Here is a 22585-nt window from a genome sequence, read left to right on the forward strand (position 1 = left end):
ATTCATCCACGAGAGAAACTGTTAACAAATTTGCAGAAAATATAAACAGAATGACAGTAACAAGCTTATTGTTTGAGGATTATGGAAATAATCGTAATGCACCATAATTTATGTATATTTATGTATATTTATGTATATTTGCACGCCACAGGCACAGAGCTAATACGTAGACAAGATTTACGCGCACGCGACGTGGATTTGCACCGTGCGTTTGCTTTACGTTTGTACCCTGTAATTTAGTTCATTTTATAATAGATTGCATTAACGGTTGCATATATAAACATACAATTATAGATATTCCAATATTTGCAGTCTTCTGTGTTCCAGAGTTTCAACATATACATATAATTTGTTCTAATAAAATTAATTAAATTATATATTTATAATTATATATATACTCTTGGACAAAATTAACGTATAATTTTTTTTTCACTTTTCCTTTAAAATTTTTCGTTAAAATTTAAACTCAGCTTTTAAAGAAAAAGTTAAAAATTTAAAATCAGCTTTTAAAGAAAAAGTTAAAAAAAAATTATGCGTTAATTTTGTCCAGGAGTATATATAATTGCATTTCTCTTACAAATATATTTTCTGCGAGAATTTTCGAAGGTATTTTTGTTGTTTTATACGCTTAATAAAATTATGGGCGTTATTGCTTTACGGCGCATCCATCAACTTGGCGAAAATGCCATCCATCCAACGTAATGCCAGCCGCTCTTCCATACGATTACACGAGGATCTCGTAAAATGCGCCTAGATGACGATCGTAGTAAAAGTCGGATAAAACGTTTATTGATCCGTTCGGAGAGCTATCGTCACGAGCCACAGAGAGAGAGAGAGAGATCGATTCTCTCTTCGCCGAGACGATAACGAAAATGAGATTCGACATGCGATATGAACGAGCGATGATTCGTTCGTTGACCGCGCGAATCCCCGCGGGACGGATATTTGTCCGAATTATGCAAATAAACGAACCGTGACGAGATGTAATTAAACTAATTGCGGAGAAATATGTGCGCGGATTGTCAGGAACAAAGGATACCAGATGACGCACTATATCGGGCAATATGTATTCCACACGCTTCGTTTCTAACGCGAGCCATTTTGTAAAATATATATATGTATATTCTCGTCGATATAAGTAATTTCTGGCATGAACGATCAAGCTAAAACAAAGCGAAAGATATAAAATTGCAATTACTGTCGTGGAAAGGCATTTATGCGAGCGGCTCGATGCGAAATAAAAATAATAACGCTTCGACGAAGCTCGATTAAATAAGCTACCCGTGTATCAAACGCCTTGATTTACGTTAATTCCCTTATGGAATTTATCGTTAATCATCGTTACCCGCTTCTGTTGATACAGACCGGCGCTATTTTGCGCGACTAATCGTATTATATAAAATAACGAAATTTACGTACGTTAGCCCAAGTATTCATCACAATTTTATCCCGAGCTCAAACTAGCTAACGGAAAATGGCGGGAATCCGTGAAATTTGACAGACGCTTCAAGAGAGGAACGCGGTTATTGGATCCTTGCAAATATGCATATCTATGTGTGTATATTTTTTTCAAGTGCAAAGTTGCGCTCCTCTCTCGAAGCATCCGTCAAATTATCTGAAAATTATCATGTTTACCTTGTATATACATAATTTTAATTTTCTCAACTTGTTTTCCTCCGCGCAAATAATGGAGCGGGAGTGGTCGAGTATCAGCCTCCTCAGGTTCATCAAGCCGTGAGACTTTTGAGGTTCACCGCCTATCGGCGGTGATTTATGAAATTTTAACGCTGGATTTTGCAGCTGGCAGTTCGTCGGGCTGCGAAATCCTCCCTTCTCGTCCACAGTCGTTTAACATAATCGATCCGACCTTTTCGATATACATGGCGCCCCGTCGTTCGTTCCTCGATCCGAGCCCACTTTTAATCTCTTCCGATTAACCGACCGCAAATTCAATCGGCTGGCAAACGCCAATCAGACCGCAAACATTCGACCGTTTAAACGTTGGACGCTGGATTGAATCTTTGGGGGCCTTCATTACACATATGTACACGGGAGGGAACGTCGTTTGATCCGCTCTACTTTTTTCATCTTTAAACAGCGATGCGACAAATTTAGTTAGAGGGAATTCGAAAATTGTATATTGGAAATTTGCAGACGGAAGTGGGCAATTTTCAGACGTGAATTGGAGGAAGGGTTGTCGATCACAAAACAATTAGATATAATATTTGTTTATACATGTTTCTTAGAATACGATATTGTTGATAATTTTTTCATAATTAAATTAAAAAATATTTTTGGATTTATATTATATTGATTTGTTATTTATTATACTCATTTATTTATTATTTATTATATTCATTTATTTATTATATTGATATTTGATACGAACATATTTGTGAAAAATATCGAAAATAAAAAACAAGAAAGGCATAAGATAATTTTTAAAAATCTTATTATAAAACTTTAGAATTACTAAAGGTAGCAATTAAAAGATTGTAATTATAATTATTAGAAACAAAAAAATATTAATTAATTAACAATAAAATAAATATTAGTTTGAACATATTTTTCGTTTTTAAAATGTGAATTAAAAAATGGTTGTCAATCATATGAAACAATTAGATATAATATTTGTTTACACATAGTGTTTCTTAGGAATTAGATGCTTTTTTGCTTATTTGATAATTAAATTAATAGTTTAATTAATATTTTCGGATTATTATGTTTGATACGAATGTATTTATGAAAAATATCAAAAAATAAAGAAGGCATACAAGATAATTTTTTTTTAAATTACTTAAAAAGCTTATTATAAACTTTAAAAGAATTACAGTTAAAGATAACAATTATAATCCGAGACGAAAAGGATATTAATTAATTAACGATGAAACCCAGGTAGAAATCGTATCTCGGCACAACCTAGTCCCTAACTTTCTTTGCTAGATTGTTAGCTAGTGATGAGCTAGCCAAATGGCAAAGGTACGAGGTGATTCTGTTACGCAGAAATAACCTAGTGGCTGTCTAGTTAAACGAACCTGCCCCATGATGGTGTCCTGAGCTCAGGCCAGGCTTTTTTAATGGGAATGGGTCTGGCTATTCTTACCACCTTGTTCTGGGGTTTTTCAATAATAATTACTTTTCATCGGTTTAATATTTTTTATTGCAATTTTTTTTATAAAATAATTATAATTATTTATTAATATAAATTTTGAAATTAATAAAAGTAATAATTAGGCAACTTCTTCATTTGCAATGTCTTCTTCATGATGACTTGTATTATTTTTTGTTCTCCGTGTACGATGTTGGTCCCAATCCTTAGAATTTGTTAAGACGGTGCCTATTGCAGATATCACCTCTGCCTCTGTTTTTTTGTGTGTTGAGCTTAAGACTTCTGTAAAGAAATTTTTATTCTCTCAGATTTTTTCACATATGACGTTAATTAAAATGAACCACACAACTTCACTTACCTTTGAGGCAATTAAAAAACGTAGGAGTGTTCATTTTCATGACGTATTTATTCTCCATCTTCTTCGTTGCCGTGTACTGCGTTGCTGTGTTTCTCGACAGAAATTTTTTTAAAATGTACAAAGCACTTTTTGTTAATTTCTCCTTGTCGACCAACATCTTCATGGACACCATCTGAAAATTTAACGCATAAATATTATTATATAGTAATTACCAATTATATATATATAAAAATAATACGTTATGTATAATAAGTATTGTAGTAAGAAATACCATGTCGTTTCTGCAATTTTCATTTTCCCTTAATTTTTTTTCAAAATTCATAAGATCCAAGGGAGTTTCAAGAGGGAGTGTCACATCGTATTTTTCTGGCAATGCTATTTCTGCTGACAGTAAAGATTGTTTCGAATGCAGTATTTGAAATATTTGTTCAACTCTTGATGAAGTTTGCTTGCATTCTTCTTCTATGGAGATTACCTTTTCCAACAAAATATCAAATTCTGATACATAGATAAGATTTTTTTTTGCCCAGAGATAATAAGATATAACAACAAGAAAATTCTTCAAGAAATAAAACATAATTGATAGATATTCTTACCAGTCTTAAATGTGAACATTTTCTGCTCACTGGGTTTCGGTTCTTGTCGACATGAAATGGACGATTCTGCAGGCGTTTTTTGCAATATTCCTGTGTCGTCAATAACCCCGTCGAAAATCACATCAGCTTCCATAATATTTGTTACAAAATCGAAAGCTCCCGGATCTGATTCTCGTGAAGTTCCTAGCTGAGGTGACAAATCTAGATCCATCGATGAGTCCCGATTAACTAGATTTGCCTTCATATTATTTTCTGCTTCTTTTAACTGCTTCATTAAAAGAGCTTGAGCGATTCGAGCAGATTTCAAAGCACCATCCTCGTCAGTGTCGGTTGCAAAAGCATATGGATTGGTTTCCAATTTTTTCAGATACTTTATTGTCTTTTTATAACTTGCTAGAATTAAAAACCGGTCACAAATTAATTGCTGTCTCACTTTAATTCAAAATACAAAAGACGTTTCTATACATACACGCTTGACCTCTTATGTGCACATTAAATGTTGGCCAGCTTTCCTCGTAGTTCACAAGATTTTTAACTATTTCGTGAAGTCCGCTGTAATCCGGACCTGGAGGGAATCGACACGTCACTTTTTTCTTTCCTTTGGCAATCCAAGATTGAGGAACAATATCAATCACTTTCATAGGTGGTTTTCTGCCTCTTGATATAAATTCAACTAATTGATAATCGAGGACATCGATTTTAGTTTCCTGACTTTCATCTGCCATATCTGAAATATTTTTTGGGAAAATATTATTAATTAAAATCAGTTTCTTTCAGTTTTTACTAGTACAAATAACACTGAAATTTTAATTTTATTGCTATGTAACACTTACCGTTCAAAAGTTATTCTGTTATAAATAATTCACAAAGTAAAACAAAGTAAAGAGTAAAATAAGTCACAAAGTAAAGTATCAAAGTATTCACAGTTTCAGAATTACTAGAATGCTCCTACCTTAAAAAGGGCATATTATTAACTTTTGAAGACTTTTTTCATTGTCTATCGCGAAGTTTGTCATTAGATTATTTGTTCAAAACTATGAATAATAATCAAAAATCAAGAAAAGTAAAATTAAAAATGTAGAAAAAATTAATTCTTTATTTATAAATGCATATTTTTATTCCTAACATTTATTCGATGAACAATATTATGGCCATAATATTTACTCATGTAACAAAGAAATAATAAAAATACGCATTTCTGATTGTATAGAAAAATTTAATATTAATTTAATCATTTTATTTTTTATGTCGCTAAGCAATATGGTCATACGACGATCTGATTCACAATTTCGAAGTTCCCACATATGCATCTCATCCGACGAAACTGGATAATTGTAGATTAAATTATTGCGTTTATCCCAAACCGTTCCTTCTAATTGGATTAATTGTTCTGTACGCCAAATTTTTTTGATTTCGAGAATAGTATTATTCTTCAATAGAACCATGTTATCTGGAGCTTTTGTGGTTAGTGAAGTCCCTTTATATTGCATTTTTTTAATTTCTAAATGGTTCTCTTTTCTTATTTTTATCTCGGGAATAAGCTTTGCTTGTTGTGATATTGCTGCCTCTTCATGCAGACGACGACACAGTTGAGCTATTGTATGATGAGGTAATTGTCTTTTAATTTTGCCTAACATATTTTCAAATGGAAACGCGGTTATCTCGCTTAAACTACACTCCATATTGGAAACATCATCGGCCACATGAATTAAATTGTGTGTATTTAACGTGGCAGACTGCTCTTCATAAATCGAGATGAATGATGCACAAAAAAGTCTGAGGTACAGCTTAGCGATTACTGTACTTCGTCGAGCAGTTTTCTTACTCCATAAAAGTCGCGATGCAACATGAAATAATAAGAAATGTCGATACATCTGTTTATTTAAAATATCTTTCAATATGATTGGACCCACGTAAAGTGCAAAAAATTTCAATTCGGTTGCTTTGTACTTCGTAAATTCTGCAAGAGTCCTAATTTTGTGTTGAAAATCACTTGGTGTCTGCGCTCGCAGTTGTTCCAGTCTTCTTGATATCTCTGATTTTGCTGTTTGGCTCTGCCTGGTTTTTGCATCACTCAGAAACCAATAATTTAGTAATTTACTCATTGCCCCCAAAAATCCCAAGTGCATAAAGTCAAGAATGAAGACGCTGATCATGTTGATGGGAGAAACGATGAATAACAGTGGCGAAGGACTATTGTGGTGATCCGGATCATCAAAGTTTCTGAATGAAGCGTCAGTACGTGGCTCACCTTCCATTAGAGGATAAATTGTCATTCTCACTTTTCTGCCAATGACATTACAGCGTTCACAAGCATGAAACCCAACATGTCCTTGTGTGCCTTTTAGAAATGCTCGAGCTGGTGTATCACATATGAAACATTTTATGCTAATTGTGAAATGCTTATCACCAATATTTAGGCCATTTTCAAGTAATTCGTTCATTTCTAGAATAAATTTTTTTAAGTAATTATTAGCTGTTTTCGGTTTAGTGGATCCAAAGTATAAACCAACAACAAATGGTTCGTAGAAGGCTAAATCAGAATGCACTTTACACAAAATAGGCCAGATGTGGCGTAAACTGGATTTCGATAATGACAAACCATCACAATTAATTTGTAACTCTATAACTCCAGTTTCATGTGCAGATTTATTTATACATGATAGCAGTCCTTGTTTGACACCAATATATGCGAATTCGCCCTGTGATCCGTCTCCGTCTTCCATGTGTTCAATGCAGTAGGATGCTTTTGCTGTTTCCAAAAAAGTTTTAGATGACAAGGGTAAACTCGGTAGCAACCTTACTCGCAGTACACGAAGAAGAGGATCTAGATGAGCTTGAGGAATTCGATATTTAACTGCCCATTTGCGAAGTTGTTTGATTTCTGGCGTTGTATTATTTCTTTCTAATCTATTAAAATCTGGTATTACGTTATTATTATCATCACTATCACCATCATCATCTTCATGTTCACTACCATTCAATGATAAATTATTTGGGTGTCCCTGGTGAAAAATATTCTCAGAATTATTCATAAAAATTTTTAGATTTTCTATAAAAATTCTAAAACTTTCTCAGAAAATTTTAAGATTTTCTTTACGAATTGTGGCATACTTTTCAGAAATATTTTGAAAAACTGAAAAATATGAGAAATAATAAGTACATTTGAAAATATCTGAAATATTTTCACACTCTGAATGTAAAATATTCTGAGATTTATTATTCTATAATTTTCTGGACAAAAATTAAAAAATCTATTATTTTTTTTTAGAATTTTTCATAAATATAAGTTCTGAAAAATTCTTAAAATTTTCTAAGAATTTATGAGATTTATTTTCACCTGGGATACTTCCATCACTTCAGTACGTTGAAGAGGTAATGGCGGACACGGTGGCTCTAATTCATCGCAGGCATCTCCATATAATCTCTTATTGGAGTCTGTTTCTGAATTATCATCAATATCCATTGCGGACATTGATTCATCATTGCTGATTCGTTGCAATCTTCTTTTTATTTTCTTTAAGGCTCTAAATTTCCTCATTCTCATTTTTGCCATGAAGGCTTGTTGGCGTTTTTTCTCTCTCGATTTCTCCATTTTGTACTATTACATTAATTAATATTTGAAACAAATTAATGTTTGAAATACAATCCTTGAATCGTGTCTACTTCGATTTTTTAATATAAGGAATGCGGAACTCTTTTTAATTTTTATCAGAAACTGTAGAACTATGAAAAGTGCTATTAGAACTCTTAGTATTTTTTTGAAATTCGTAGAACGTCGTGTCAACTTCACAACCCTTGAATTGCTCCAATCTGCGATTCGTGTATCACTACGTGTTTTCAATCTTACGATAATTGCAAAACAATAACATTTATATTATAATAATATTTATATTATAATCGGAAAACTCAAAGCGCGAGCAAAAGTATAAATTCAATCTTATTTAAAGAAATAATTATCAACTGAAACTGTGATTTATAATACTTATCGCTTCTATTTGTTTCTAAAACATATGTACATTGCCAGTCATTGATTCGTTCCCTGAAGGGTAAGGGGTACATATACATATACATTTAGAACACACACAAACTTCTATGTACCCCCCTTACCTCAGGGAACGAATCATTGACGCGCACCGTATATAAATTGCGAAATACTTACCTCGCTAAATAGTCGACCTCGATACAAAGTCGTCGAAATTGATTAATCACGCGAACTCACGATTTCTAATTATATAGAAGATGATCACGTTGGATATATTTTGTACCACTTCTCACGATCACGAATCTACGACGACTGATGCGATAAACACACAGAGCCGTCTCACATCGCTCAAGTATCGCCGTGTGAATGACACAAAGTCACCGCGCCATATAAACAAACGCTACACTGCCGCGAGCGCCGAATTTTTTATTATCATAAGAAAATACCTAGCAGCAAGGTAATTAGCGATGTTATACCGAGTTAGTGGGGACGATGTAAGTCATGCTAGGTACAAGCTAGCGAAACATCGCCACCACGAGAGTCGTCCTTGCGAGATAATGCAATTCTAGGCACCGGCTCGCCGAAACTCGGTATCTCAATATTAATTTGACGAACCAGAACCAAGCTAGTGCCAGTCTATTCTTATATCGTATTTTCGAACATTGGAAAAACTAGCCAGCCATAATGTTTAATCTCGCATTGCCAAGACTGATTTCTACCTGGGAATAGGTATTAATTTGAGCATATTTTTAGTCTCAATTTAATGTATTTTTTGGATGTAGAAGAGTGCTCGCGCATTTTTCACGTACATTTTGGTCGAATGCACTCGATGTTGGTCGTGTCGTCTTGTTAGTGAACTAAGAGTGGTCAACACAGCGGGTCATCCTCGATGGAAGTTCGAGTGGTGCAGCCTGACAAAAGCTGTTTGTAGTAAACAGCTCCGAGCTCTTGATTGTACCTCGGTGAACCATTGTTGTTTCATCGTTATGTCGCGTATACGAATCGCGAAGTTACTTGCCCCGGCTGTGAATAAGGAAACTATTTATACAGTTTCTACGAGACACCTCGAAATCCGAGAGGCTTTTGGCGCCGTTAGAGTCGAATTCTCATGCTCCTCGTGCTGTTTCAATTTTTGCCATTTTCGTTTAATTTGAATTGCCAGCGAGTCACTTGAGAATCGCCCTAAAATATCGTTTCCTCGCGTATATAAATTATACAAGATGGCTCGGGGAATTGTGGGTACGATGCGCTTTACACAATACATCATGAAGGTGCTTTAAAGCACTTTAAAAATGTCTCCAAATGTTTTATTCAATTTATTCTTCAACGGAAAGTATCAAAAGTGCGGCAAAGTATCACACGTTTATCTTCTACCTCTTTGTGTAACGTAATATCGAGAGAGAAAAAATCTCCCTCCGCTTGAATAAATTGTCTTGGAATGCGGTCAGTATATTTACGTTTTGAGTCGCGATAATTTTTGCGGCCGTCCTTTGAGGGAGGAAAGTTTTTGCGATCGCCGACAGAGCAATAATATGCAGAAAACCGCGGGAAAAGCGGGTCCAAGTGGGGCGAACTCTGTTTCAAACTCGATATTGATAAACTCGCGAACTTCAACGGGGATCGTTTGCCCCGCGGCGCGAATTTTTTTCCCCGAACGAATATGAAATGGATACACCGGATCCGTGCTCTCTCTATCTTTCTTTCTCTCTCTCTCTCTTTCTCTCTCTCTCTCATCTTTTCAATGGCGTAAAGAACGCGCCGAATCGCGCAACAACCCCTTTCAGGTCAAACGTTCCTCCACGAACGAGCACTCGGGTGCAAACTCGTTTCCACGCGAACGACGTCGACCTCGTTGCACGTTCAGCAGAGCGCGAGCCACGTTACATCCGGCCGAGAGTTTGAAGCTAGCTTTTCCGACTCGAATCGTGTTGAGAGTGAGTTACCGAAACCGAGTTACCAATCCAGCTTCCCTCCTGCTACTGAATCTTTCGAACGAATAAGAGTTGCCACCTTCTCTTTTTCTCATTCTTCTTCCACTCTTTCCACTTCTCCCCATCAACTTTCATTTCTCTCTCTCGCTCTCTCGTGAACTTTTCATCTCTATTTCATGAATTTCATTATTTATCAATTTTCATTATTTTTTATCAGTCAAATATAGAAACTTCTGTTTTTTTTAATTGAAATATATTCTTATTCTTCTTCTAATCTTTTCACTTCTCTCCATCAACTTTCATTTCTTTCTCTCTTTCTTTCTCGAATTTTTCATCTTTATTTAACGAATTTTATTATTTATCAATTTTCATTATTTTTTACCAGTCAAATATAGAAATTTCTGTTTTTTTTTTAATTGAGATATATTTTTATTCTTCTTCTAATTTTTCCACTTCTCTCTATCAACTTTCATTTCTCTCTCCCTCTCTCAATCTTTTAATCTTTATTTAATGAATTTAATTATTCATCAATTTTCATCTTTTATTAGTCAAATATAAAAACCTTTTTTTTTTTAAATTGAGATACAATATTCTCATTTTTCTTCTACTCTTTCTACTTGTCGCATTTCTCTCTCGCTCTTTCAATATTTTCATCTTTATTTAATAAATTTAATTATTTATCAATTTTCATTATCTTTTTTATTAATCAAATATAGAAACATTTTTTTAATTAAAATATTATAATATTATCTTTAATATACTATTGACAATATAATAAATTAATTAATAATAATAAGTAAAACAATGTGATAATTTCTCGAGATCACTTTTCAGTGTTAAAATTTCGCTGATTATCCCTCCGCGTTTTTCCTTTATAAGACCTCGTATAAGAGAAGAAAGCATTTTGCTCGTTGCTCTTTAAGGCATGAAAAGACCTCCTTTGTTCCTGGGAATTTTCTCTCTCGCGTGACGTACTCCGTTGGTTTTCGAACCGGCGTAGAAATGAGTTTCGCAGTAGCATCCATCAAAAGCGAATTATGGAGCGCTGGATTTTCCGGGAGGATGAACAGACGAAGACTTTTCCTTTCCATGTGTCTATACGAATGAGAGTTTCGCCAGTTTTCTTCTTCGACCTAATTTCCGAATCACCTTCCCTCTTTGCCTCGATGATTCGCGCGACCGGACCTCCGATCAAAAATTACTCTGTCACGTGGAGATCAGAGGAAGGTCGAGATAACTCTTTAAACTTCAAACGACGAGACCGAGTTTTATCTCGCCGGCGACTTGACGTCGAAAACCGGAAAGAGGTGAACGAGGGTCTTCGCGTAGAGAGAAAAAATGTGCTCGCTCGTACCACCTTAATTAATCGCGCTATTAATTACGCCAACTACGGGGTTGCGTCCATCTTAATATAGCTTAATACAGTTACATGGCTGCGGTGAATGTCGAAGATGGTCGCATAAAAGACGCGAGACTTTTGAGGGTCTTTCGCGATATTGTTTGGAAAATTGTGAAAGACACGAGTTGCTCGCTGAGGGTCTTTTTTCGACACAATGAACCCTACTTCTGAAAGCTGCGACAACACGAAAATCTTTGCTTTACAAAGATTCGTTGTAATTATTATCGGAGAGCACGAGGTGAAGCAAGGTTTCTTTCGTATAGGTAGAAGGAGAGAAAGAGAGAGAGAGAATCGTGGGGAATCCCTCCTGGTGGCGCGTGCTTTACCTTTTTCTCTTGTTTTCACTTTGAAGATGCTTTATCGTATCATCCAATGGGAGGTTTGCGCATGACTTCTTTCCAGAGTGCATTCCTTGCGAGAAGTTTCAACTTTGATACTCGCGGTAATATCACTTACAGCAGATACTCGGTGGAGATTAAAAAGCACGAGCGTCAAGGAAAAGGGCGGAAAATTCCTCCGTCTTTGTCTCTGTATCTTAATCTCTCTTTCCTTTTTTTTCCTTCTCATTTCGTAATATCGTGTACTAGCTCTCTTTGCGGGGGCGACTTTTCCTCTCGTTTCCCAAACGAGTCGGGGATTGAAGAGGGGAGGGAATCACGGATACGAGGGAAAGACGCGAAAGCGAATGTCCTGACAAAACGGTATGTGTCCTTGGGAACAAACGGGCGATGCATTTATGAGATTTAAATCGCCTAAGCGGTCCATTTCCTCGGTTATGCATTATTCACCGGTACCTCGCGGCCCCCTGAATGTTTTATGCGCTCGCGCTCTTCACCTCCGCGCTTCGCGCGCCTTCTTTTCTCAGCCCCCGCTGGTTCTTTTTCCTCTACTTCTGTCTCTTCCCGACCTCGCTATCCGACCGAATACTCCAGACGCGTAAGCTTCCGCTTCCCGGGAGGACCGTGCGAAGAGCGCGATTTTTTTGCCACTCGCTTGTCACTCCGCGCGCGCGATTGCGTCTATTACCATTTCCCGTACAATGGAAATCTTTCGGTGAATAGCGACGCGCATGTCTCCTTAATATTTGCATACATTATGGAGTATTATGTTTTTTTTTTCCCCCATGTGCATCACATTTTTCGCCGTTAACGGACCGCCCGGAGGTCTTATGTAACGGTCTCTGTGAAAACACGCCGCGTTTACGTAGATGAGAGCGGATCTAGACTTGTTTACGCTACGTTGAGCTAATTTAATTTTTTTTTAGAGAGGGAGAGAGAGAGTCTTTCCGCGAAATGGGACTTGATTGCAAAAATTTGTTGATTAAGTCGATAAAAATCTCGGTCTCCGATACAGCTTTTTTTTAGCAATTTTATGAAGCAATCTTTTTATTTTATATTGAAATTTAATATTGGAGTAAGTTGGTCATAAATAAATATAAGTATATATTAATAAATATAAATATATATAAATAAATAAATATAAATATATATAATAAATAAATAAATATAAATATATATCGTAATTAATTTTTATGCTGTGAGCACAATATGTTTCGTTTTCCTTTTTATCGTTACGTAAATAAAATTCGTGACAGTCTTATTTTCTTCTCTCTCTCTCTCTTCCTTGTTACTTGCGGAAATGTAAAATTCGTTGGCATTCAGCGCGGACGTCTCGCCGGATCGCGCGATCCAGCGCATCGCGTCTTGACGGAACTTTAGTATTCGAGTCGCTCGCCAGCGAATTTACTCCGCCATCCGGGAAGAATTTCCCAGGTCTTTCCTGAACTGGAGATGGCCAATGTCCAGAGCTTCCTGCTTCTCCTCGGGTTAGCCTCTTTAATTATCCGTCATTGCCTCTCCTCGTCTTTCCCCAGAGACTATTTGCCGTCGAAATGCACGTTCGTCTTTCGTATGTGATGCACGAAATCCGTTCGAGCATGTCTATTATATCGCTTGATATTTAATTAAATAACAGTTCACTGCTAAGTGCATAATATTGCTCTTGTTTGACGTGTTTATTTTTATTGCGCGATATATGTATATTTTCAGCAATATAATATTTGATTCAGCAAAATAATATTTGAAATAGAAAATAAAAATATGTATTACGTAAGCTATTTTTTTCCGCTAAATTATATACGTATATAAATATTTATGTATAAAATAATGATTTGTTAATTAAAATTCTACTCGAAATATTCAGTTGATTTTACGAATCGGAAATAAATGTTTCCAATATTCTTCCGTTACACAGATTTCAATTAAAATAATCAATTCTTTCGCCCCTCATTAAAATACTTGAAAACACTATTTTCACGAGTTTGCACTCGTTTCATTTATTTCTCTTAAATTTTGTTAATATGTTTTACATTAAATTATATTATAAAATGGTTTTTGTAAAGATCATTAAATAAATGGTGATTTTTTTTCAAATAAATGCAACCGCATTTGATCTTAAATTCATGAATGATTCAATCGTATCGATATAAGTGAAATTGCTAATTTTTATGAGCGATGGAACGTCACTTTTTCGCGCTCTCGCTCATATTACTCGTCGATTTCTCTCTCGATTCTCACGTTTTTCCAAAGTCTCTGACCCGAGTCACTTTGAGATCTAAAATTTCTTATCCTATCGAATGCTGGAACAACCGTTCGCGCTTTTACGATGGCAGCGAGCATAGCTAGCCGTAGGACATCCATAAAAATCGCTCGTGAAACGAAGGAAGTCTGTCCTTGCGACGCGAAGCGTTACTCACCATCGCGTCTACGATCTCCCGCACCTCTGATTCGTCTCTATTTCTCTCTTACTGTAGCTCGCGCGTTCAGATTTTACGATCTTCGAGTGTGACCTGTCCTGTCCGCGCGCATTCGTTTCTTCCTTGGTTCCTTTCGCACGTTCGGATCATCAAACCGTTATGCGACCGCACGATTTATCGCGATATCGGCTGTAAAATTTTACATTGATTCTCGGTCACCGAGCCTCGAGACTCCATTCGAGACCTTTCGAGGGCGGAATTACGATATATTATCGTCCTCCCCATCGTGAAGCATAAAAAGAACATTTATGAAAACAGATGAATGAGGAATCCTTGATATAAGATTACAATAGTGAGAGAAAAGTTAATGAAAACCAATGAGAGTTTTCGACAAGGATCTAAAGTGGAATAAATTTTCTCTCCGTTTGACAATTTTTGTATCTTTTCATGTGATTTTAGCATTATTTTCGGTTAATAAAATTAATTACGCATCCACCATTTTTCTCTAATTATCGTAATTTTGTGTCAAAGAGTTCTTTTAGGCATGAAAATAAATAACGTAACATTTACGTTGCCATGCGCAGCAATTTTATGGTTCTATAAAAAGAGGAAAATACGGAATTATAATTATTAATAAATACGTAATAATAAAAATTCTTTAATAACTAAATTGCTGTTGTATATTAGATGCATATTTCTTGATGTAATTATTTACAATCAAGTAATGAACATTACAAGTTCGATATAATAAAAATAAATACAATACGCTAATCCTGGAAGATTTAATATGGAATCGGATAAAAGATTTAATTGGATATTAATTGCATTTTTACGTCTGAGGGAGAAAAAAACTTGAATTATTATAAATATTATATGACCTTATACCCGTTAAATATCCCGTACGTTCGATCGAAAATTTCTGCACATTGAGCGCATTTTAATTCCAATGATACATGTTGCTTAATGCACATCCAATAAACCTCGTTAAATTGTGCCGCGGAAATATTAGCGATATTTGATAGCTGTAAGCTGCGAAATGCGAAAATCGGGACAAAAATGGGATTACAAATAACGTTCGATAAATATTTGATAACGAACAAGAGAAAGAGAGAGATAGAGAGCCTTTGATCTACCTTCCTGTATTTGCCGCGAAAGGAATAACGGTTAGCTGATGGATAGTTTAGCGGGAAAAGGGAGGAAAAGGGAGGCGAAGAGAGGGAGAGGAAGGGCTATCGAAATCGTCGCTTTTCGAAACTACCTCCCGACGAGGTAGTTTTCATCGTGACGAGATAGGGAAAGTACGGAAAACGGAAGTGGACGATTAACGAGAGAGTTTTCGCGGACCGATCGATCATTTAAACTCGGGGATTCGCTGTTCCGTTTCTATCCCCGCCGATTATTCGCCGCACAGGGGGTTGAAAAGTCGCGCGCTCTCAAATTGCACTTTCTGTTTTCCGGACGTGTTATCGATGGAGCGTTTTCCTGACGCAGTCAGCAAACGTTTTTGTCCGTCCGTTTTTCGCGAAATCGGAAAATGCAGATTGCCATACGATGCACCCCGCCATATTTACTCTCTCTCTCCCTCCCTGTAAAGAGTTACAGTTACACATCGCACGCACAATCGATTCAATTAATAGCGCAAACGCTCGATCTCGACGATATTATTTTATCGCGTGATTTAAAAATCTTTACGTAGCGATTGAATTTTTGCGAAAATCAAGCCGAATTAATTATAATAGAGAATAAGATCGCGTTAAATTCACCGAAATTTTAATTCGATATCGAATAAGCGCGTTGATTAAAATTGGAGGCGAAATTTTTGAAAGTGGAAATTATTTAATTAATTAGCATTCGATGCGTTGTGAGCTCGCCCGGAAAAGGATATATACGTATACATTTAAACGGACGTCAAAACGTAAAAGAGAAAGAAAAACCACTATCATTCTAACTTTACAAACTCCATTACGTTTTTAAATGTCCAGAGTCCTCTGGAGCTGGCGCTGTCCGGCTTATCAAACTTTAGCCGAGGGTTTCGTTTCGTCCAATGAGAGTATTAATTAACATCGCTGATACGCATTTTACATCCTTACGACGGATTAATTAACGCAAGGATCTTCCTTCATCGCGCGGACTCGGAAAATCGGAAATCCGCGAAACTTTTATGGCGGAATAAGCGAATCGCGTCGTCCTCTCGCAAGTTCAAGACGACCAACCGATCGATCGAACTTCGCCGGAGCGTGAAACAAAGGTGTCGATCTCGTTCGGACGAAAGGAGAGAGAGGACGAACGAATCCTCCGCTCGTATTCAGATTAAGCCGTAATTTCGCGGTGTAATTGGAACGTTGGACGACATTGTGGTGGACGTTGAAAGGGGAGGTTTTATACTTCACCTTGTGTGCGCACTTTAAACTCGCTTTTAAACCACGCGCACGTCTCGTATGGTCGATTACCAATTAGATCCTTGCCGACTAGATTATGCGGGCGGAAGACGCCAGGTGTAAACGCGTTTATGAAAAAAGGAGTAAACGAAAAATGGCGAAGAAGAGGAGGAAAATTGTGCCGTCTTCAATTGGACGGTTCGCGATTTTTCTGCGGATTTTCCGCGATAAGACGGATTTTCCCCTTACGACGCGTAATCGAATTAAATTGAGTGCATCGGGCGGCCGGACGATCGCTCTTGATCGCGTCCTCTCGACTGAAGTGCAATTAATTATCGTTAAATTGGATCGACGATATTTCACCAGGAGACAGGAGCATGGGTGGCGACGGGGAAAGAGAAGGGGGAGGGGGATGGAAGGGAGAGAGAGGACGTTTCCACGGATCATTAACTTGTACGGAAATGGACCGCCAAAGAGTGGCACTTATAGTAAATACGTCTAATTATTTCAATGCAGATGGCTCATTTATCGATCGTGAGGCCATAACTTTTCGTGAATAGCGACAGTTAAAAGTCGCGCGATTCGAGCCCTTAGATTGTTACGCGAAAGAAGACAAGGGAGAGGGAAGGAGAGGGTGGCGAGAAGGATCTTAAGCCTATAATCATCCTAATTATCGGAAGCGTCAGGGCTTTCCGTGACTACCGATGGGCCGATGGGGGTTAATGCCACCAGTGGTTTTATGTAATATTCCATTAAGAGGGCGCGTGCTTCACTATCCTTCTATTAAGTCGCCTCTCCGATAGCCTACGACAGGAAATATCAGCGGCGGTTACCTCGCCGCGCGTTTATTCCGCCTGAGATAAAGCAGATATTGCGGCTGGCAGGCCGTCTATTCGAATTTAAATCCATGTGCCGTGCATGGTTTCTATCGCGGTATAAAACACTTCTCGGGCATTTGTCGGTGAATTTTCCCTCTTGCCTCCCTCCCATCTCTGAAACGTTAATGAATTTAAGGAATGATTTCGCGTCGAGCTTTGTGCAAATTTTAATTAGAGGACATTATATATAATATCAATATAATAATATTGATATAACATATCAGTATAATAGTGTGGAATTGATATTATATGTCTAGCTTTATTAATATTATATATCTGGCCTATTTTCTTCTGTTGTTACATCGTCGACAAGATTATTTAATCGAGAATATAATATCTCTATAAAAATATTATAAAACATTTTTAAAAGAAATTCTCAAACTACATTATTGATAGAAAAAAATTGTAAATTTGACTAAATATTTTCAATTATTATTTTTTCAATTGAAATATTTAAGTTAAATAAATATCATGTTGGATTTAATATATCGTATTTAATTAAAATATTTTAATATTAAAATATTTAAATGTTTCAATTAAAAAAATAATAATTGTTGAAAATACTTAATCAAGTTTACAATTTTTTTTTCTCAGTGTATATATTTAAGTCTTTTATAGTCTGTTTTCCCATGAGATTTAAACTATTTTTCATTACACGACATAACAATTTTATACGAAAATTTGTGCATGTCAGAATCATATTTTTGCTAAACTACATCGTTATCTGACCAACATGTTGGACGGAATAGTTCAAGTTTAAATATTTGAACGTATAACCGGACCAGCTGCGTATATAACGATGTTTACCACGCTTTTTACCGACCTCTGCAACCGTTATGTGATTTTATATCTACGGATATTAAATTATTCAAGAACTTTAGAATTTTTCAACGATGAGAGTTGTGCGATTATTCATCAGTTCGACATGAAATTTCGTTTATAATCCGAGGATGCGAAACATTATTTTTTTAATTCGAGCGTAACAATATTATCGCGGCGATGGAAAAGAGCGAGGCAAGATTGAGAGCGTTTATGGTGGACAATTTCGTTCCGAACACGGAACATCTGCAACATAGAAAGAGACACGCGATACATAGAGCTTGTAACGCGAAGGAAAGACAAAAAGAAAGGAAGGAAGAGACAAAAGGGAGAGACAAGGATCGCATTTGAAATCAACACTGCGGAGAAAACCGACTCCTTGAACGTTACTGACTCTCTTAAGTCTTTAAATACGGTTACGCTACTGCATTTCGTAGACGAGCAGTTGAAATCCAACGCGCTGGAGAGAAGAAAATACAACTCGTATAAGTAACCTTAGATCCTAGGGAAGTCGGGCAGACCGGAATTAGCACAAGTCCCACGCGGTTCATAATTATTCGTGTTTCTTTTAATTGGTAGCTGTAATTGATCTCTCTCTCTCTCTGTCTGTCTGTTTCTCTGTCTGTCTGTCTGTCTGTCTGTCTGTCTGTCTGTCTGTTTGTCTGTCTGTCTGTCTGTCTGTCTGTCTGTCTGTCTGTCTGCCTGCCTGCCTGCCTGCCTGCCTGCCTGCCTGTCTCTCTGTCTCTCTGTCTCTCTGTCTCTGTCTCTATCTCTGTCTCTGTCTCCCTCTCTGTCTCCCTCTCTGTTTCCCTCTCTGTCTTTGGTTATCGAATATTTTGATGAATATTGCGCGTGTTTCGAATAATTACCTCGGGATCATGTTAAAAGATACGCGTCGCTGAATATTATAACGTGATACGTTAATGAGATCACGTTCAAATGAGCGTGTGCCGATCTAGTAGAAGCATGTTGAATCATCCATGCTACCTAATTAATTCTTTGATACGCACGAGAGATTAAATTAGAGTCAGGTAATTATCGTTTAAACCTTATCTCAGAGCGGATGTACTCCGACCATGATCGTTATTTCGCCACTTGACTCAATAATAACTCGTTTGAACAGTGCAAGTGAAAGGACTGATAATTGATAGCGACGCGACAGAAATGTCGATAGGGACACGAAAAACCATGAAAATCAATTCGCAGGAAATGAAAAAATTGAAAATCAGGGATTTTATAGTAAAAAAGTTTGAAAAACTTTGAGGAACTTTTATAAAGTTTCTTAACGATGGCGACAAAATAAAAATAAAAAATCATTTAATTCACGCTATACTTTTGACAATATTTTAATGTCAGAATTTTAATTTCAGAAATTATTATCATACATTTATATTTGCAAAAGGATATTCTAAATAATTTTCTCTCGCTTCTCTTTAATCATGTCGGGACTTTGGATCTTTATATGTGTGCGCGAGAAAAATTTTATTAATTTAGAAAATTTTGAAAAGAAAAACGGTTATTTATCAGCTTCTTCATCTCGTGATCGACGTGAATCGAGGAAAGAAATCGAAAGACACGCTGGCAGATTATCGCGAATGCAAATCAAGGGGAAATGCGATTTAACGACTTTCTCGCTGCCAACTCGACAGTCCGCAGTTTCCTTATCGAAGATTAGTCGTCTAAGAATCGGTCGTCGTTCCAGTCGGAATTCCGATGAACCAAGATTGCCGCCGACATTCTCGGTCGCTATTGACAACTCGCCTTAATCTCAAGTCGGCTGTTCCGGTCGGGTGGCTGCCAAACAGTCCGCGAATAAATCTCAGAGAGACGGACTGACTACGAGTCAATCTCGGCACAGCGAAGGTTAAGACAATCGTCGGATAAAAGCGAATAAAGGGACGGGAAATCTAGAGGCACAAGTACCTTGGCAATTTGTAACGCAATCACATGTGCCTTCGAAATTTCGTTCGAGAATCGCGTTATTTTTGAATCTGGATTTTATTTATTTTGTATAGTATTTTTAATGCGATGTTGTTTACATTTTATCGATGTCACGCGCGTAACATCAAATATATATCAATCGATATAGCCGCCATTCAACTTTTTATGTGTTAATAATATAGAATATCGTGAGATTTATTGTTGCGATAAAAAAGGGGATAAACCTCCCTTTTCCGGTTGCTGAAATTCATATACGTTAATTTCGTGATATATATGTATTATATATTAGGTACTATAATATACGATAATTTACTATTAAATTATTATGTTAATCAGCAATTAGCATAAATAAATTATATTTAAGATGCTTGAATAATTTATCTTATGAATCGATAGAGGCAACAAATTTGCGTCGCTGACAAAATTAATGAATTGGAAAAATTTTAACATTTTGAAATTATGTAAACAAGAATCTCTAGAGTTTATTTCTCGACAAAAATGACACGTGTGTGTGTATGAAATATGTAAAGCAATTAAGATATATCTTGACATTTGGCGTCGCGCAAAAAATGGACGATACCATAGTTAATTTACGAGACTGTATAGAAAATTCTATCATGCACATATGACTGTTATCGGAGAGGACAATGACATTTTCGGAAACGTTCGCCATCTCTCTCTCTCCCCCCCTCTCTCCCCTCTCCCCCTTTTCTCTCCCCCGCATGCAGATGCACGCAGGAACGCACGCGCGTGTATTACTAGTATTTATCTCTCGCCAACCCAGACCACCACCTGCTCTCCTCTTTCGCCTTGCTTCGCGTCCCCCTCTTTTCCCTCCTACCCTTTTATCTCTCTCATCGTGCCAACATCCTGTCCCAATGCAATCAAATTACTCGATGCTCGACGCGCCAATAGGGAAACGTCGTTAACCGTGGTGGTTATCGCCGGTGCGTGTCGCGTGTCGCGCTGTAAATCGAGTTTGTGCCTTCCGTAACGGCAACGATCGGCAGAGCGCATCGTGACGGGGGTAGAGGGGCGAGGAAGCGCGGAGGCGAAACTTGATTTTTGTTTTCGCCCTGAAAAATTTCCCCGTGACCGCCACCGTAGACCTTTCGACCATCAGGAGTACGAGTGCGGCCATTCGTGTTGTATCGTTTCGCGTCCGACGATGATTTTTAAACTGTTAAAACGTAAATCTTTTCCCTCTCGTTTGACATTGAAAGACAGTTAACCGCACGGGACGAGATTTTCGTGCGTAAGTTTCGCAAAAAATGTGACAATTGAAATAGAGATCGAAAATTGTCAAGAATTCGTAATATATTTGTTGAACATTTCATTGAAAATTTTCGAGACGCATTATTTTTTTTAATTAACTGAGTATTTTAAATTAATTCTTTTTCACAGAAATTAATTATTAAATTATTAAATATTAAAAAAATTCTGCCTACCGAAAAATAAATACATATATTATTATATATTTATAAAATATATATGAAATAAATGTATTAAAATTTTTAGGTTTTGTGAAATATTTCGTCACAGCTTGTACGGGAAAAATATTAATAATCACGATTTACGTGTGTTACGTCAACCATTATTGTTTACACTACGTTCGTCGGGTTTACGCATTTCGCGGATTGCACGAAAAACGCAATTTCAGCTTTCGCTCGTAAAACTCGTCAGATCGGCTTATCCTAGTTAATATTCATTTGTTCTTTGATCGTTTCACCGTCAAGAGAGCGAGATTGCGTTTTCATTGCGAGCAGCCACTTCCGATTCATAACATGAAAAAAATCGAGTACGACATTCTCTCATTGATAGATTTCGAGAGGAAGTTGCACATCTTAATAACGCGGAAATGGATTCGTTAATTGATCCTGACGAACGGATTATTTATTTACTCGACGGTAATTTGAAAATGAATCATTTTACGCCTCATTTTGAGGCTATTCATAAATAAAACTTTCAGAATTTGCTATTTTAATTATGTCTCGACGTTGAATAATTCTGACAATTATATTTTAAAACGTATGACTGGAAAGTGGGGCAAAAAAGACCCGCCAGACCGCCAGGTTCTTTCATTAGTTTCGCCAACTCGGTTATATATTTTAATCTAACTTGTCGTACTACATTTGTTTCTAAAATTTAGTAAGATACTTTGAGGAAATTTTATAAATCCTTGTCTAAAACTTGTAAATTTTCGCAAAATTTTTTTCTTATTAAATTCAGAATATATCGGCCGTTTAAATTTTACACAACTTGAAATTTAAATCATAAATATCGACCTCCATATTAAAAATGACAGTATTTTACATTTTACATTTTGGAGTGAAATGCTTTTCGGATTTTTCTCGTAGAACGCGGATCTTTAATCGCGCAAATTTTAACCAGGAACGGAAATAAAATACATTTCCAAATGTAGGATGATGTAGCAAA

The 22585-nt window shown here is 36.5% G+C and overlaps 3 protein-coding genes across 6 annotated transcripts in view; 1 reads left to right on the plus strand and 2 right to left on the minus strand.

The window, feature by feature from the left end:
• Positions 1–22585, plus strand: part of Hiw (MYC binding protein highwire) — a 209205-nt gene that overhangs the window by 96955 nt on the left and 89665 nt on the right. The window lies entirely within an intron of this gene.
• LOC145974063 (uncharacterized) lies at positions 3231–3624 on the minus strand. Its single transcript, XM_083103804.1, has 2 exons — positions 3468–3624; positions 3231–3391 (listed from the first exon to the last, which is right to left on the minus strand). Exons 1-2 carry the CDS (start codon positions 3622–3624, stop codon positions 3231–3233), a joined length of 318 nt encoding a protein of 105 aa, XP_082959930.1.
• LOC145977525 (uncharacterized) lies at positions 3776–4746 on the minus strand. The gene is made up of 3 exons (XM_083109619.1): positions 4533–4746; positions 4064–4456; positions 3776–3942 (listed from the first exon to the last, which is right to left on the minus strand). Exons 1-3 carry the CDS (start codon positions 4702–4704, stop codon positions 3896–3898), a joined length of 612 nt encoding a protein of 203 aa, XP_082965745.1. The 5' UTR covers positions 4705–4746; the 3' UTR covers positions 3776–3895.

Source organism: Camponotus vicinus, unplaced genomic scaffold (assembly GCF_025532165.1).
Source record: "Camponotus vicinus isolate PSW18456_S1 unplaced genomic scaffold, iyCamVici1.0 SCAF_1, whole genome shotgun sequence".
In the NCBI taxonomy this organism is placed as follows: domain Eukaryota; kingdom Metazoa; phylum Arthropoda; class Insecta; order Hymenoptera; family Formicidae; genus Camponotus; species Camponotus vicinus.

Coding starts and splice junctions, on each gene's coding strand:
- LOC145977525 (XM_083109619.1), bottom strand. CDS start 4,704: ATGAAAGTGATTGATATTGTTCCTCAATCTTGGATTGCCAAAGGAAAG. Junction 4,457..4,532: donor GCACATAAGAGGTCAAGCGT/GTATGTATAGAA, acceptor TTTTAATTCTAG/CAAGTTATAAAAAGACAATA. Junction 3,943..4,063: donor AATGTTCACATTTAAGACTG/GTAAGAATATCT, acceptor TTGTTGGAAAAG/GTAATCTCCATAGAAGAAGA.
- LOC145974063 (XM_083103804.1), bottom strand. CDS start 3,624: ATGTTGGTCGACAAGGAGAAATTAACAAAAAGTGCTTTGTACATTTTA. Junction 3,392..3,467: donor GTTTTTTAATTGCCTCAAAG/GTAAGTGAAGTT, acceptor ATTTCTTTACAG/AAGTCTTAAGCTCAACACAC.